The 18,562-nt window shown below is 48.7% G+C and overlaps 1 protein-coding gene across 4 annotated transcripts; it reads right to left on the bottom strand.

Moving 5' to 3' along the window:
* Positions 1–363: 363 nt before the first annotated feature.
* Positions 364–15,833, bottom strand: TBC1D20 (TBC1 domain family member 20). 4 transcript variants are annotated; one of them, XM_024200915.3, is made up of 8 exons: positions 15,663–15,833; positions 11,526–11,711; positions 10,218–10,298; positions 8,577–8,763; positions 7,426–7,527; positions 6,170–6,311; positions 5,103–5,287; positions 364–3,934 (listed from the first exon to the last, which is right to left on the bottom strand). In XM_024200915.3, exons 1-8 carry the CDS (start codon positions 15,688–15,690, stop codon positions 3,679–3,681), a joined length of 1,167 nt encoding a protein of 388 aa, XP_024056683.2. In that variant the 5' UTR covers positions 15,691–15,833; the 3' UTR covers positions 364–3,678. The 4 variants fall into 4 exon arrangements, with proteins under 4 accessions (XP_024056683.2, XP_024056682.2, XP_024056681.2 ...); XM_024200914.3 differs by having other exon boundaries at positions 15,648–15,833; XM_024200913.3 differs by lacking the exon at positions 15,663–15,833 and adding an exon at positions 13,504–14,550 and having other exon boundaries at positions 11,526–13,468.
* Positions 15,834–18,562: the final 2,729 nt, after the last annotated feature.

Here is an 18,562-nt window from a genome sequence, read left to right on the forward strand (position 1 = left end):
AGGTGGCTAAGAGTGACATGGGCAACATGACCAGCATCTCTGACCATGGCACTAAGTGCATTGCAGCCTCTCCCTGCTCACCCGCCCATTCTCTCGTCCTTTCACCTTCCTCAGTTCAGAAGTGAACCTGTGGCAAATAGGGAACTAGAAACAATGAAGCTCCTTGAGCAGCGACACATCTGAGTCGGTGGCAGAGCTGGAAACAGAACCACAGGGTGACTCACTCACTGCACAGCATGACCAGCTCCAGGCTCGGGGGAGACAGAAAAGCCAATTTTGCACCGCACAAGCTACAAGCCACGTGCCTGGGCAGCCAGGAGACCTGCTAGCCCCGAGGCGCACTCACACGGGGGAGGTATGTGGTAACCGGGTAGTGCTGTTTATTTTACACAGTTCTGTACAAAACAGCATTTACACGTGTATACAAGTCTTTATACAGAGTAAACCACCTGAAGAGAACAGTGTCTTTCAGCAGGGGCCATCCTGGCCTCCTCCATGAAGGTGTGAAAAGAGAATGAAACGGTTACGTTCCTGGAGAGCCTGAGTGCAGGCCAAGCGCACCAGCTGTCAGTCTCCAGGGTCCCTCAGCCACAGAAGGGTACTGAAGGCTCAGTAACCCCTCCAGGCGGGAATGGGCTGGAAACCGTTCCAAGCGTGTAAGGCAGGGGTTGACACTTAGGTGTGGGAGGTGTCTGACTGGATCCCCAAGCTGTGCTGCTTTCCAGCAGCATCTCCAGGCTACCTGCTAGGCCTTTTGATCTGTACACGCAAGGGGAAATCACACAGTGCACAACACTCAGCGCCACAACAGGTCCCTGCAATGGCACCTTGTCACTTTACTAGGCGGCAGAGATGTTTGTGTTTTTCCCTCAGGAGTCAGTAACATCAAGTCACCTCTTCCCTGTGTGTGGTGGAGGCCCAGAGAGCTGGAACAGGCACTCATAGCCTGTAACTGAAGCATGGACAGAGGGTTTCGACCTTTAACAAAGATCTTTCCTGCCAACTGCATCTGGTGTTGGAGCTAAAGGTGTTAACAGGAAAAACAATGTTAAAAGCCGACTATACCTCTCAACTGCTCAGTATTTGCTCCTCGATACCTATGATATCAATCCTACCAGCTCTCTAGTTGCCCAGCATCTGATAAGCAAAACAGGTGAGAAGATCTGAATTTCTAATGTGTAAAAAAAAAAAAAAAAAAACCAGCAGAAAGATTTTCAGATGGGGGAAGGAACTCCTTTCCAACTGCCTTTACACAACAGAAAAGGCCAAACCCCCCACTGTATTTTAATTGTACAGGTCAGGCAGGATTTGCAGAAGCCCCTGAATTAGGAGCATAAACCCCACTGAATGGGACTTGTACTTTCAACTCACCTCAGTACTTTGGAAAAATCCTCTCACACACTCCCTCTCTTCTTAATTCCCTGCCTGGGCCTACCACAAACCACACCAAGTTAAACAAGGGCCAAACACTGCAGAAAGGCTCATCTCTCTTGGGAGCTATATAGGAAGGTATCTTCTGTCTCAATGAGATCAACTGCAAGCATCCAAGGTGCCCCGGATAGAAACAGGGTCCTGGGTTTGTATTTAGGCAAGGAAGGTAAACCATGTGAGAAAATAACCCCTGGGAAGAGCGCCCTCCTCTTCTAGAAGTGTTTTTTTTTTTTAAATAAAGTGCTTCATTTAACAGCTCTTCCCATACCCCCAACTCCATTTATTGCAACGCAGAGGATGCCACCAACAACTTCCCATTGGTTGGGCAGCCCACTCCCCTGCAGCCAGAAATTGACAATTCCTTTTACACATGCAGCATGTTAGAAGACATGCTGGCCAAGGGGAGGAGTGATTGCTTGATCAGTGACTAGCCAGATGTCACTAGAAAGCAAGGTGCCCACAAAGAGGGGCCAACAACAGAAAGGGGAATGGTGCAAATTTCCTCCTTGCTTTTTTGTTTTTGTTTCTTGAATCAAAACATACCACAGACATCAGCCACTGCAGAAGCAAAGGGCAATTTGTTTGCTCCGAGCCCTGCTCCCATCCGATAAAGTTATGCTTGTATAAGGTGCGCACTGCTATTATCTAGGCACTATTACTTCCTTACGCTGCAGTTCTGAATGGCATGGTGCCTTCGGGACTGAGAGCACAGTCAGAGTAACTCAGATATCAAATTGACTGTATCAAGAATGAATAAAAGGCTCTAGATTACTGCAGGGCACAAAGCTTCTAGTATATTCGGATTTCCTTAACTCTTCAACCAACACCTAATTTCCAGGTGTGTAACTGCTGGAAACGGGGACAGATGGCATTGGGTGGGATGCAGCAGGGAACAGTCAGTCACCTGGGAAGCAGTGGGGCAGGGTAAGGGCACTTGTGGGAGGGGTTAGCAGCAGTGGAGGAGGAGGTAGAGATGTGTAGTGTCTATTGGCTTAGTTTAAGTTAGACAGTACTAGGTGCTTGGAGGTTTTGGGGCTGGGAGGAGGAGAAGCTCGCGGCAGATCTGGTGAGCGGCTGGGCTCTAGGCACCTGGGGTCAATTTCTGGAAAAGTCACTCACCTGCAGCATTTTAAGGGTTGATGTGAAAGTCTGAACAGTTATTTGGAGAGACATTTTAAAGGGGCTTCCAGTGGCAATGGCTTCTGTCCTGCCGTAAGCTATTTTGCACGGTGGAAAGCATCTTTTTTTATTTTAAAGGCTGTGTTTAAAAGTTAGCAATTGAAATGGCTTCTCTAGGTGTAGTAACAGGAGCTGGTGTGGCCTGGCAAGTAACTGTTCACACCTGGGGCAAATAATTCACACTCAGCCCTGTCTTATCTTGCTGAACTGAAAGAACCGACTACGCTTACCACCAGTCAAGTTGGTGTGGCTGGCTGAGAGCTGACCTCTCTCCAGCAGACCAGAAAAAGCCCATAGATGTTCCCTCCTGTAAACATACCAGACTGGGGAGATTAGGACACTAACTTAACTCATGGAGTTATACAGTGGTGACATCCTTGAACCCTAATGTTAGTCTAGGGGGTCTATTCCCATGAGAGGAATTTGTGAAGAGGGCTCTGCTCTACTAAAACATTGCCCGCAGAGCAAGAAAAAGATCCGAGTGTTGGTAAGTCCAGGATTCTGCAGAAAGCGAAGTGCTCTGGGCGAGGACAGAAAGCGATGCTATGGGAACCAAAAAGCTTTTTACACCATTCGTCAGGAGTCTAATCTCCCCTACAACCCACTGAGTTCCCAGACTGATTCCTGGTGCAGATGTGACTGCTCATCTACCTGAAAATATTTAGTCATTTCCTCTCCCATTACACTCTAGGGAGAGAACGTCAGAGTGCTTCAAGAGACCGACACACACACAGCCCTGCAGGTGTCCAGCCACTGTGTGTGAAACCTGACCTGCCAGGCTGTTCCAGGCATTGCCAGCTCAGGAAGTGTTAGCGTCTAATTCCTCAGAGTAAGAGAGGAGGAGTTTCCTTGCTGCTCAGGGAGGCGAGAACAAGGTGACCACTGCTGCTGGGCCAGTCCCCCTCCGCCTCGGAGACAAAGGCAAGTCGTGTTAAGGAGGGCAGCAGGACTAGAAAATTCTCTACACCAGTCATTTTTAGACAAGTCCTTTCAATAAAGGAAACACCGTCCTCTCCTGCCATGGCAGGACGTGATCTTTAACGTGATCAGGGCACCATTCTCCCTCCATCAGGGGAAAATCTGCAGTTCAAACTTGGGTGCCCATTCTAGTGCACTCTTCACCACGGCAAGAGCAGCTGCCCCCAGTGCCACTGTCAGCCCCATCACTGCCAGCTTGACAAAGCGGTTGGTCCTTGGTTTTGTCAAGATGGATTTTGTCCGTTCCTCCACTCGGAGCCGGTCCCTGAAGCGCTGCCGCAGCACAGTGTCTGGTCTCTGCTGGGCTGAAGCCAACTCAAAGTCTTTAAAGGTGGAAGCAGCGGTCCTGCAAGTGAAGGGACAGAAATAAAGAGAAAAAGAGCTGAATGGGTCCTTCTGCACCCAGACACCCTTGGCCCACAGAAAGCTGCTCCAAGCAGGATGAGCATTCCTCAGCATACTCCACTCTGCTGGCTGAATGAGAGCGATGCAGGAGCAGGGGACTGCGGACCTACACTGTCCCAAAAGCAACTAACTGAAGTGCAAAGAGAAATGTTGGTAAAAACCACTGCTCCACAAGTTACTGCCAATGCCCCGGGGACAAAGCCAGAGGGCAAGTGACTGCAAAGGATGGAAACCGGTGTTCCAAACAAAACCTGAAAGAGACGTTTGTCATGGAAAAGCAGCACTCTGGAGTAGTGAGGCCCTTTCAGCTTTGCTGGTTTGATTAGGCATTAACAGAGCATTGCTAACACTTTAAAATAGTTCATGGAGGATAGGTCCCTCAATGGCTCTAAGCCAGGATGGGCAAGGATGGTGTCCCTAGCCTCTGTTTGCCAGAAGCTGTGAATGGTCAACAGGGAATGGATCACTTGGCGAGTACCTGTTCTGTTCATTCCCTCTAGGGCACCTGGCATTGGCCACAGTACAGGATACTGGGCTAGATGGACCTTTGGTCTGACCCAGTAATGCCGTTCTTATGTTAGTCAGCCCCTAAGTACTGTTCTGCTGGTGTTGTATCCACCAGCCCCAAGAACAGTCCATCCAACAAAGTGAGAATATCATCTTAATACCACATTCAAACAAAGCTCTGTTATCCCGACCAAGGTCTACGGGGTTTAGATTTGTGTGGGGACCAAATGGCAGAGAGGAGCTTGGGCTTTTGGACCCCAAGACGACGAATCCCAGCCCACAGAAGGAATGGATCCAGCAGGGAGGGGGCAGCATAGGGAGTACCAAGGGAGCGAGGAAGCTGTCAGGGAGTTTGTGCAGAAGAGGGAAAGGCAGAGCCTGATGGAATGAGCCAACCTGTATGGTTTGGCCTTCTTTTAAAGAGCTGTGACCAGGTGAAATGGAACATTCTGCCTGCCCAGGTCAGAAGCACGAGGATTTAAAGCACACGCTCTGATCCTAGTCATACTCCATTCCTGCGAGCACTTTCGGAGATGGACACTGGGCTTCCCTCCTGAGCTGTGCTAATGCTGTGTGCTGGGAGTCGCACAGCGAAAACTCACCTCTCAGCACGCTGCTGTGCTGCCTTCCTGGCAAGCTCCGATGGAGGAAACTGGACGAAGAGATCCCCAGCTCTGCTAATCAGGGTCTCGTAGGGAAGGTCCTGTGGGATCTGGGACAAGAGATGGTGGACAGAGGCCATGTCGCATTCGCAGTCCAGAACCTCCTGCTCCCGATACAACACTATCTGCAAAGGGAAGGAAGCAGCAGCTCAGTGCTCTGGGGTAGGATGGCCCCCTTTTTGTTTTCATTCACGACTGCCACCTCTAGGGCCTGGAAGGAACTCGGCCTGCCATGAAAAGGGACCCCCCCCCCGATTCTTAATGAATTCCAGGATCCAGCCTGGAGGTGCATAGGAGACACAGTAAGTTCCCCCAGCTGCTCTGAAGCCATGAAAAGCTCCTGCCGGAGGTGCTGTGGCTGTGATGGATACAGGTTGGCTCATTCTTGGGAGCAATCCAAGACTCCTGAGCCAGGCCCAGTCAGTATCTGAACAAGGCACCCTGGGGTGAAACTGCTTTGGAAGCGACATTTGTTTAGGTGGCACTCAGATAAATGGCACATGGACACAAATCAGAAACCTGCTTGCAACCAGGCCCTTACTGTAAATAATGCCTTGGTAAGTCTCCATCTCAAATTGCAGTGGCAACGCCAAGGAAAAGAATTCCAGTCAGTATTGCACCCAGGGTCTGCCCAACACATTCACTCACTGCTGTAGTATGAAACAACAGGCTTAAGCTTGCTGTATGTCCTGGCTCCCTCTTAGCCACACAGTGCAGACATGCCAACTGCCCTGTATGGGAATAGCAGGAAGGTGAATACAGCTGGGATTCCACTCCCAGGGTTCAGAGATCGGGGCAGTGGGCAAAGAGGGACATGTGATGTTCTTCACTAAAAACATGCTGAACTCACTAAACCCCATTCCCTCGGAAAGGGCTTTAGGTACACCTGACACTCTAGATGGAACAGGGTTAGAAGCCAATGCTGAATTCACTAGCCCCATCTGGGTAACTGTTAATGGTACACACTGGTTTCATTCATTTACAAAATCACAACAGCTGATACCGACCACAGCAGCAAAGTAAATGGGCATCAGCGGGTGACATGCCAGGAAGAAGTCATACAATCGCACCACATGTCGGAAGTCAGCCAGGACATGCCCAAACCAGGTGATCAGCCAACTGAGTGCAAAGATGGTCCCCACTTCAGCACTGTGCAAATAGAAAGCATCCAATTAGACAGCTCACCTGCTACCAGAATCTCCTCGGCCACACCTCTCCAGTGTGGATAAAAGTACCTTCTGGTGATCCCTTAATGCCAGGGGTTCCTCCATTTCTGGTAAGGGACGGGCCATTGGCCATCAGTGATGAGAGGTTAGGGCCCAGCCCACCACTATAACTGTGCCTCTCTCCCCTCGACAGACAGATGCTACCAGCATGGAAACGCACAGTGACTGCATCACATACACTCAGGTGCAGCTTGGAATGTCCCCTGTAGCCGAGGATTCCCTCAGTTCCCAGATCACCACCGCCTGGAAGCGGTTCATTCAGAGAGGACACAGTTCCATCACAAAGGTCGGGAGTTTGACCCTGGAGTCTCTCTTCAGGAGGGTTTTAAAGAGAGTGATGTGTGCTGCACTCGTGTATAGCAAACTGCACGGTACGCGTTACAAACCTGTCAGCAGGGCTCCCCACTCTGAAGAGTCACCAGCCCCTGGGAGTCCACCGCCAACATCACTAGAGAGATTGCTAGCACAATGAACAGCGCAGCCATGGGTCTAGTGGGCAAGGGACTCTGAACAGAAGTTTCCCACCTCTGCTTTTCTCTGGATAGGTCCCCCCCTTTCCCTTGATTTCAACCCACCGCCATTTTTGAAAGGTGCCCCAATTATCCTCAGGGCCAATGATAAACTGCAGAAGGCCCCCAGAGGAGATGTCTCAGCACCCACAGAACTATACAAATGAGGCAATCAGAACTGACTAATTAGAACTGTGTCCCACACCAGCTGCTAATCATTTTGTCATGCAAGCACAGATGATAAGGAGCCAGGGTGGTGATGCCACAGTATGACCCAGCCCTCAAGACGCAGTGTAATGGCTTCAAAAGCAAGGGGCTGCGGGAAAACCAAGGGCCACAAGGGTTTCCTCATTTATCAGCGGAGGGGCCGCAGCTCCATTCTGAGGAAAGCACCGCTGTGCTGTGCCGGTCCTGACCCAGTTGAGCCACACAGTGCCTTGGAATAACACCACGAGAACGGCAGGGCTTGGCTGGGAGCTGCCGATGAACCCCGTGAGAAAGGGAAAGGTTTGGTGAATCTTGACGTACCTTTGCATGAAGTCATGGAGTTCAGGGTTCACCTGGTCTATAATGGGCATCAGGTAATTTAAAATGTGCTTGGTGTTGTCCATTGTTGGGTCCATAAAATCCCTGTCACGAGACAAACATAAGCTCCATCAGGTAACAGTGTCATTCTGGTCCCATTCACCACTGCGGGTGCACAACACACAGAGCAAGTCAGAAGTTAAGACACACTTGCAACCTAACTGACCCCTGGGGTGGGGGTGTCCCTACAACTGCATCTCAGGGAGTTCTGACCCTGTTGCATCCCACCCCTTCCTGAGATCCAGCCTCACAACAAGGAGTCAGAAAAGAGCCAGGGACTCTGCCCTCGCACACCCTCTTCCCTGCAACAGCCACCTACCGCTAGCAGTAAGAACTAACCGCTGGTCTACACACAACCTTGCACCGAAATTACAGCACTGATTTTATTCACACCTTTTGCTACGTCCGTGCACGCCTGAGTGCAGATAGGCCCAGAGTTAGGAAAATAACGTTAGCACAACCCTAATGCCTTCCCAGTGCCAAGGGTTGTAGCCAACAGCTCCCCACTGGGGGACTGGAGAAGACTCCCTTCAAAACCAGTCCTATTGGCCAGAGGCTGACTTCCAGCCTGGCTGACACACACAGCTCACTCAGACTCAGATTCTCCCACGGTACCTGGCCATGCTCACCGCTAAGCAGGTCCAAGACAGCCTATTGCACTGCATGAAAAGTGAGCCATTGTGTTAGGCCACCCTGGGGGCAGCCATGGAAGTGACAATGGAACAGGCGGTCACAGGAGGGGCTAGAAAGTGGGTTTTTCATTTACAGAGGCAGTGCATTCCACCATGACATTAGAACCACCAGCCCTCAGTTCAGCTTTCCCCACGGCATGTGCTATTCATGTCATTACCACTGCAGTTTCATAGCACCCCAGGCCTTGTTAGCACTGTCGGCTAAAAGCAGCCAGTCTATTCATGCTTTGCTTTTCAGGCTCTAGGGGCTTCTTTGTTTCCCCTGCATTTCCAGACTCTTCCCTATGTGAATGGCAGGAAAGGCTTCTCCACAACATGCGGCTTCTGACAGGGAAGGCAGGCAGGAAGCTCCTCGTCACCCCACTCTGCAGGAGACGCGCCACGCATGCCCAGCTGAAGTACCTGAGGTGGTGGGTCGAAAGCTTTTCCACAAGAGCAGTCGCCAGTCTCTCCCCCACGACCAGCAGAAAAGTGACCACAATGTCATGGTAGCCCTGGTAGTAGTGCAGCTGGGGGTTGCGCTGTAAAACCTGCAGGATGATGTCGATCAGTTCTTCCTGGAGCCCTTCCCTCTGCTCATCTGGCATCCCTGTGGGGACAGCAGCAGATGGGCCTAGTACAAGGCTGAGTCAGAGACCTGACAAGGTACCTGCCACGTACTGTGTCAGTCAACCCACAGAATCCCAGGAGCAGTCTAATCAGCTGTGCCATGTAGAGACGGCCACAATCTCAATGTCCTGACAACTGTCAACCAACCCTATCTGAGCGTGGGGCATGGTGCCGTGGTCTGAGCATGGGACTAGAAACCAGCAACTCCTGGATATTAATATTCACTTTGCAAGGATGGGGAGGATTTACTAGTACTTGTAAAACATCTTGAAGGCTAAATTCCACTCCATGCCTGTAAGTGCTGAGGATTTTAATTATTTTTAATATTCCAGATGTCTTAATTAAACTAACCCCCTTTCATGGAAACTGTGCTGAGTTTGCAAAACTCACAGAAACCACTGCACTGCCCATCTATAGACAGGGTTCTTCTGCCCACTGACAGAAAGCATCTTTGGAACAGAACGTCATGTGTAGAGAAAACTGTATCCACCTTTTGCCAGGACCCGTTTAAGTAGATACAGTGCCCCACGACAGAACAAGCTTCACAAAATCCCAAGCAAAGTTCTGACAACACAAAGATCTTTTTTTGGCCTATTATGAATTCTAAGCATTGTCAGAATATGGCCATTCAAAAGCAATATGGTGTTAGCAGAACCTCGAGCAACAGGGATCTGCACGGTATCCACACCATACTGATGGTCTGAATATACTGACTGTTTCTACAAAGGAAGAAAAGCAAGCAGTGAAAAGCAGTTTCTGCCCAGGAGCAACAAACAGCTGCTCTGCAAAATCAGGTAACTGCTAGTGTAAAAGGGTCTATAAATAGCACCAACCAACCATATGAACTAAGCGAAAGCAAGAAGGTTTTGTTATTAAACATGGAGAGTTGTTATAGGTTGGTGCATGACAGTCACTGGAAGGAACACGCTTTAGCAATGATTAAAAAAACCAAAATCCACGTAAATCATTCGTGAACTCAGGCTCCAAACCCAGACAGGTTTCAGCCCAAGACACATGTAGGAAAATGGTAAACCCCTCAAACGCCGTACACGAGTCTGTCGCATCCTATGAAGAGCAGCAGAACGGCCAGGGATGGTTATATCGGAGTCAGGCCTCTCTAGATACAGGGCGAGTTTTAACTGTACCAGATGGGCTGGCAGAATGAGTCAGCAAGTTAAGGGTGAGAATTTAGTGTGGAAAGAACATGCTGAAAAACAGCTGCAGTGCAAGCCTGCAACCATATCTGAAATGGGTGTTGCTGCAAACAGATCGGAAAGGCCTTTCCAGAAGACTCCATTTCTATGGGCCCCTGGAGTGCTGCTCCTGCAGATCTACTGTGGCCCCTGAAGTGAGATGCATCACATGGAGGTGTGGGGACAGGGAGCTCCTGGTGCACATGGAGCTTCCCTGCTATCAACAGGAAGACCATCTCACCGGGTGGGAAGCGGCGCAGGGATCGCCTCACATCCAGTAACACCTGCTGGTAGTCTTCATTGTCCTCCCGCAGCTCCTTTCCTGATGGAGAAAGAAGAGCATTACAAACCCACCCGGGTCACTGAGTAGCATACAGAGTGCATTAGAGGGAGCTGGTTCAGAGAAGGACCCTGCACAAGTCAAGGGCATGAAATTTAGGCTCCAAACTGATCAAGTCCCCAATTTTAGATCCCCATTTTCACTTGTTACACATGAGCCCAGTACTGCTATACATTCTGGCACTGTCAATACCAATTTATGACATTCCAGTGCCAGAAAACAGGGCACTAATTTCTTTGGTACAAACATCATTTTAAGATCCTTACATCATCATCTTTCCTTTGTCCTTTGGCATAAATCTTTGCCCCATCACCATACCACTGGAGTAAGGCAGAATATAGCTCTAAGACATTACATAGGGGTAGAGGCAACACCACACAGTTTAGTAAATAGAAATTGAGTGAAATTAAGGATGGGTAGCTAAGATATTTAAAACACGTAAGTGGAAGAAATCATTACTGTGCCATAAGCCACGCACGCAGCTGTAAGGAGCTGAACATTAGTCCCCTGTCTCCTGCAGCTCTGCATTTTTAATACAACCCTAGCTACTCGAGGTCAACCAGGAATGCACACTTTTGAACAGATACTTCTGCTCACAAAAACCCATCTTACACTTTGGAGGCTGTGGAAGTAAAAACCACTGCATATGGAACTCCTCCAAGTCTGCGTGTCAAGCAAATTTTCCCTGCCTCGGATGTGACTTATTCTACGTACAAGCTTCAATTTACAGTAATTTGGCCACTGATTCACCCATGCCTAGGACAGGAAGGTCCATTTAGTATTCAATAAAGCCAAGCTCCCATTCACGATAAAGGTAATTAAACTAGATATGTTTGCAACATAGCAGCTTTTTGCTACTAGTTACCGTGCATTTTGCAAGCAAATTACACCAGACCGCACCAGCTGTGTTCCAAACACGCTTACTTCAATCAATGTGGCCCAACAGTAAAAGGGCTCTTACAGTGCAATGGAAAAATAAAAAATTCAGGTCATTCCTGGATCTGCTATTCATATCATTAAATATGTAACACAGGTGAAACCACGGAATCATTCTGCGCCACAAGTATGATTCTCAAGCAAGCGCAATGGAAAAGGCATCTCAATTTACATGAAGAAAACGCAAGTTAAAAACAGCCCAATTCAAGCCCTACGTATGTACAAAGATCACTAGAGTTTTTCCAAAGCAGCAAAGAAAGGGCTTCTCTGTACCTGGAGCAGGAGGCAGATCATCCGTCTTCACGTTGAGAAGCTTTGGCCATACTTTGCAACGAATCTCATCTGTCAGGAGACCCCCTTCACTGATCGCCATTCGTCTGAGTGCAGCCACATCAATGGGATCGCTGTTCAGGGCCTGATAAATCTCCGCTACTTTCCTTTTCTTCTTAGAATTATACTCTGCAAGAGGAACAAAAAATAAAGTTTCAGGATTACAGCTACTGTCCACCATGCAAAACGAAGGCACAGACTGGATTAGCTCACAGATGCAAAGACCATGTAAAAAAATTGCTCGAAAAAACATGTTGGGTCACCCCGGCTAGAGATGGGAGGCGCCTAGGAGATTATTCACTCTGCTTCCCCTGCAAGGGCAGATTATATATGACCTATCATCACTGGATACCAAGAATCTTCACCAAAGGCCAAGCATAACAACGGCACTTTCACCACTTAAAGTGCCAACTCCACTACCCTGCTACCAGCTCTGCAAGTCCTTCACGCACTGTGAGATCTCACTGGAATATAGGCTACTGTTCTTCAGATGACATGTGACTTCTGAGGTGTCAGAGAAGCAATCACTAATGTTCTACAGGATCCCTTGTCCTTCAATTCTAATGTCAACAGAACTGCCACTGCACCTGACCCAGTAGTTACTATTCAAAGCCACTTTGCAACTGTTTGCCTTCCACTGCTGGGATGGCTCAGCTTCCAGCTGAGGTGTCAAGTGTTTCATAAGACTGGTCCTCTGCACTGCTACTGGCTGGCAGCTAGACTCTAGTATTGTTGAGCTGAGCTTACCCCAAATCAGAACCTAGAAATATCACGTAACTGAACATTTCCCCAGTGCTGCCATATGTGCACAGGAGCATTTACATTAGAATTATACTCCATTTCCATACAGATCATACCTACCCATCCTTCTGGAGTGTTGCAAGGATTTGCCAATTAATATTTGTAACGTGATGTCAGGGCTAAGTACTGTCAAGCAAATATACCATGATGCCTTTATAGGACATTTGATTTTTAGGGACATTAGGTGGGGAAAAGAATGACACACACAATGCATGTAGTGAACTGCTTATTAACAGGTTAAAGGCATTATACAGGATACAGAAATATTTCCTTAGAGCAGATTCCAGCGTGGCCATATTTGCAGTGGGGTACTTGCCAGCACTATGCTATGTGGGAAAAGAAAGGCAGCTGAGAATCAGCTGATTTCCATATCCTTTGGCAGCAAAATCCTTCAGTACGTCTGAAGGTTTTGTTTGAGAGCCATAGTTCCAGTGAGTAAAATGAGAGTACATCTAGCCTGCCTTCAAAAGCTTTCCAGTCTAAACCCCACTCTCACCATCCATTATATCACCCCTTTGATTTGAACTGCATTAAACTGGTACTAAGTCAGTCTGGATGGGATTTTTTGGGGGGCAGATGGACAAGGATGGACTAAAACTGGCCTAATGGAGAAAACTGTTGGCTTTCCCACCATGCTTTCACTCACTGTAGTTTATAGCAGCCCTTTGAACATTTGATATCAGAAGTGTGTTTCCTCCCCACTGCTCTTCCACCCTTGTCTGCTATTAGAGAGTTGCTCCTGAGTGCTCAGTTTATAGCATTATGTTCTGAAGTGTCTGAATGAGAGAAATGGACAGGATGACAGGCTTTTCAAACACCTACAAACAAGTCAGTAGCTCAAGTGGTGGATGGTACCCATCTAAACAGCAGCCCTTTCAAAACTCATTTTGTATAGTTTGTTTTTCAATCAAGATGTAGTTCTGTTTAGTTTTTGATAGGTCTGCAACACCCTCTTAAGAAACAAGTCACCTGATGCCAGTAAACAGAGAAAGTTATCAAAACCTTACACAGTAATTCTACTATCCCTGTATTTCCTTTCTCCTCCCTGCTGCACACCACGGTGTTAGTGTGTGAACAGAAGTTACCTCATTTCTACTCAGCTACTGCCTACTGAAGTTACCTCATTTCTACTCAGCTACTGCCTACTGAAGTCAAGCTTTAATGTCAACACAAACACTGGACTGACACATCGTAAATGAATCAGGAAGGAGAAGAGAAAGCTTATAAAAGAGAACGCTCAAAGAATGTAGGAAGCAACACCCAGGAAAGAAAATATATGCTGCACTGGCCTCCCCATATTACATTATTTTTAAAGTTGAAAGCGTGAAAATCGAGAACTGTTGCGTGGGGGTGGAAAGAATGCATATTTTCAAACATGTTTTTGATCCACCAACAATTTCTCCTCAAGTCCCTAGCAAGTATCAATCACCACCACCTCAGCTGAGAGAAATGTGCAGCCAAAGGGATGAGGTAGGTTTTGCTATACAAGTAATTCCAGGTCCTCCATAAAATCAGGCTCAGATGGATTTTGTTTATGTCCAGGACTAACGATGGAGCTCAAAGCCTGTGACAGGTGCTCTTTTACACAGTTGTACAAATAGAAAGCTAAAGAAAGAAATAAAACAAAGGTGCAGATGATCACCTAGGATGCTAAAGGGCTATATAGAGATGGGCACATCTGATTTCTGTAATTATGCTGAGAGAACTCTACAATTCCAATGGCATGCGGAAACAGAAAGCATTGGCACCACATTGATAATATTTAACACCGAGGTAACACTTTGTAAAGATTGCAGCACTCCTGTGATGGCAGCAAATATTCTCTCATTTTACAGATGGGGAAACTGAGGCTCAAAGACGTCTAAGGGAATGGTCCAATGCTGCACTGGGAATGGAACTTCTAGCCCTCCGTTCAAGCCACAGTCACGGAGCCCGTTAATCTCGCAGGCAATGGAAGAACAATTATATTCTGCTCGTCAAGACACAAAACTAAGATTGCCCGATTTGACTTGCTTTCCCCCTAAGTAGTCATTGGGACTACTCACGCTTAAAAGTAAGCATGTGCACATTGGCAGGACGTGTGCACATTTGCGTTGCATCTGAAGAAGTGAGGTTTTTTACCTCACGAAAGCTTATGCCCAAATAAATCTGTTAGTCTTTAAGGTGCCACCGGACTCCTTGTAGTTTCTGTGGATACAAACACGGCTACCCCTTGATACTTGCAGGACTGGGGCCAACGTCACAAATATGAAGAGAGTGGGTGTATTTGTATTTCAGAGGCACACTTAGGGCCCTATGGCGGTAGGTGGTGCACAAACACAAGACACAGGGCCCCAAAGAGTCTGGTTCAAGGTAACCAAAAGGCAACAGGAAGGCCGGGGGATGAATGGACGAGGGTAGCCATACTGAAACCACACATGAACACAGTCTAATGTACTTGTTATAAATACTCTTGGAGGGTAACAAACCCTTTGCCTGGGTCATCGGTGGTGTGAACCTGAGCTCCTAGTTCTGCTATAGACTTGCCCACCCCTTGGGCAGTCCCTTTGGGGCACAACGTTCAAGACCCCCCTGCGTATTGTAACAACAGCTATTTACAAGACACCTCCCGGCAGAAGCACTCAAGGGGGTAAATAACTAACGAATTCCTTCCCGGGCTGCTACCGCCCCTTGGGGGGACTGCAAAGGGGGCGCTGCTGGGAAGTCGGCGGGCTGGTCCCTGCGCCATGGCCAGGCCAGGCGCCCAGCCCGGGGCCGCCAGGTGCTGCTGCTGCTCGAACAAGCCACGGAGAGAACCGCCGCGGGTGAGAGGCGGCGGTCAGTGTCCGGGCCCAGCGGGGCAGTGGCTGGGCTCGCACCCGCCAGGGGAGGGCCGGGGGCCGGGCCCGCTACAGACCCCCCCTGAGACGGGGAACCAGCCGCCGAACCGCCGCCGCCGGCCTCGGGGGTAGGAAAGCTCGTTTGTCCGGGAGTTAGAGCCCGGCCGAGCCCCGGGGGCTTCCGGGAGCCCCAGCGCCGGGGCCGGGCCGGGGTAGCGCCGGGCCAGGCGGCGGGGCCGGGCCGGGCCGGGAGGGGGGATGCGGGGCCGGGCCCCCGAGCGGCGCCAGGCCCGGCGGGGGAGACGCGCCGCTCGCTGAGGCAGGAGCGGGCCCGGCCCGGCCCGGCCGCGGGGGCAGTTGGGACCCGGGGGCTCCGGAGGGGCGGGGCTTGCAGAGACCCCTCCCCCCAGGCCGGGGCCGCGCGCGGGGCCCAGCCCCTCGGTACCGTGCGGCGCGATACCGTCCGGCGGCGGCCTGCGCAGGGACATGGTCTCCGGGCGCCGAAGCGCCTCCCGGGCGGGCGGGGCCCGGCTCCGCTTCCTCCGCTAGCGGCGCGCGGCCTCCTCTGTCATCGCGCCGAGCGCTTGAGCGTGAGGCTCCCGTCCCATGGCCAGGGCGGAAGAGAGCCGTAGAAGCCACGGCGCGTGCGCCTAACGGACGCAGCCTCCTGAGAGAGGCCTGCCTGCGCGCGCTGCTTCTCGCGCTCGGTCCCTGCCCCCGGAAGAGCAGCGGAGGAGCTCCTCCCCCCAGCGCGCGCGCCTGCGACACGTGGCTGTGAGCAAATCGGTGCAGGGCGCGCGGCTGTCAGACATCACAGCAAGCCGCTGCAAGCCTGTCCCGCCTGCACGCAGAGCGGCGGCGGGGCCTGGCCGATTTTCTGCGTTGAGAACTCGCTCTGGGTAAAGGCTAAACCCAGGGTGCACCTGGGGGAAAGCACGCACGGGCCAGGTCCAGCTAGTCCAGTGACTGGAACTGACCAGCACGATGCAGAGGTGGCACTGCCTTCTGCCCGCTGCTGGCAAGAAACAACCCGCAAAGCTTGGACGGGGGGGGGGGGGGGGTAGAATGGTGACACGTGCAAAGAGCTTTACCCAAAGCTAGCACTTTTACATTACACGCTCCAGCCCAACACTCAATGTTACAAACCAGCCAATAACTATCCAGAGAAGGAAGAAGATGCTCTTTATGATTTGTCACAGCATGTGTTAACCCAGATCCCAAAACATAAGTGTCGATGGATAATTTTAACACACAGGTTGGAAGTAGCAATGCTGGGTTGGATTAAGTTGTAGGCAAGTACAGCGGGGGGGGTAGAGATGAATTGAAATGGTGAATGATTAGTAGAAAATCATATTTAACAACCTAGTGACTAGGAACAGTATTCCCTCAAAGAAATTCATAAAGTGACAATACCCCACAGGGTAGTATGAAGGACGAGGTAGATCACATCTGCATTTCAAAGAAGTTCTAATTTGTTAGCAGCTGTATAGAGGAACAGATGTAGGCAGTAGCCATAACCGTACTATCATTAAATTGAAGTTCACATTAAAAAGGATGAAGGAGGTTAGAAGACTGCACATCAACAGCACACTATTAAAAGACCCAGACACTAAGTACAATTCAGTTTGTTGAAACCAGTCTTCAGTTTATTGTAGTAGAGTCAACTGAAAAAAAATCAAGACATATGCTCTACAGGAAGATATCAGAGCGTACTACTTAGAAATGGCAAAGACAGTCCTAACAGCAACAGAGACTAAAAAGGGAAGGATGGATTAGCAATGTGATTTGGGCAGCAGTAGAAAAGAAGCTAAAGCAAAATCTCTTGCATGCTAAGACGAAGACATAAGCAAGTGGAAGACGATGACGGAGCTCTAGCCAGAGAGATAAAAAGGAGTACTAGAGGAGATAAAAGGGCATATATATATTGACAAAACATGTCAAGAGGCTGACCATGCTAGCCAAAGAGTGACCTTACAACCTTGTATAAGGATCAAACATCAAAGGAAACTTTAGCAATAGTGGAAGCCCTATTAAAGATGCAAATAGAAAAGACTTCTAGTGCAGAAGAACAAAGGGAAAGATGGGCAAAACATTTTCATGCTGTTTTAAACAGACCAAGCCCAAGCAAAATTACTAGACATTTGTGACAAAGACCTACCACCCGAGTTTGGTATCGGTTTAGGAGATATTATAGTGGATGTTAGAAAAGCCATCAGTAATCTTAAAAATGGCAAAGCACCAGGAGAGGATATTACTGGAAAGACACTTAAAGCAAGTGCTGAAACAGCCCGCAGACTTTCTTGGGGTTTTTCAATAAAATATGGATAGAAGAAAAGAATCCATTCCACTGAAAGAGGCCTTTTAGTAAAATTGCCAAAGAAAGGTGACCTTACCAACTGCCATAGCTGGAGAGGAATCATTACTCAGTGCCTAGGAAATAATGCATCCTGGAATGTATCAAGAAGCAAATACAACTCCAACTTAACCTGCTTGTTCCTCTCTTTCATTGAGATCATATGCAGACTATATTGTTATTCTCAGAACAAAGTATGGAGTGGCAAGCACCTCGTGATAAGTTTTCTTGATTGCACACAAACAGCCTTTGCAAAATTATGTATGCTATGGAATACCAGCAAAACCAATTTGAATAATTAAGGCTCTATATGATAATTCTGAACACGCAGGCGGAGATGGTGACAATAGCCAATAGTTTGCAGCAACAACTGTAGTAAGGCAAGGGTGTATTATGTCCCCACTATTGATTCCATTCATCATTTGCTATGTCAGGAGGAAAGTAACCGCAGAAGGCAACCGAGTAATTTTATGGGCAAATGATCAGTCACAATTGGATGACTGTTTTTCGTGATGACATCGTCCTGCTTAGTTCAACACATAATTTAATGGAAGAAAACACCGTGCTTTTGGCATACACAACAAAAGTAGTATGTTCATTAACAGGAAGACAAAATGGATGACTACTAATGTCCCCAAAGCATTCAGAGTAAAAGTAGTAAGTCACGTTACCTTCCCAGGGAAAAATGTGCAATGAGGGTGACACCATGGTAAATGTCAAGCAATGAATATCAAAAGCAGCAAACAACTTTCATAAACTTGGAGATTTGGAAAAATGGCCAGTTTGACACCAACAAAAATATGAATATTTAACGCCAGCATCATGTCTGTCCTTTAGGGAGCAGAGTCATGGAAATCTATAAGAAAATTGATAAGATTATTTCATTCCAAAGAAAATGCCTGTGAAAGTTCAGTTTCTTGGAAAGAGTTTCTGCAAAATCAGAAGTTCTAAGGAGAGCAAACCAACCTAAAGCATCAAATATGGTAAGATGACAAAGATGATCACAT

Source organism: Terrapene carolina, unplaced genomic scaffold, assembly GCF_002925995.2.
Source record: "Terrapene carolina triunguis isolate 2854851 unplaced genomic scaffold, T_m_triunguis-2.0 Scaffold130, whole genome shotgun sequence".
Lineage (NCBI taxonomy): Eukaryota > Metazoa > Chordata > Testudines > Emydidae > Terrapene > Terrapene triunguis.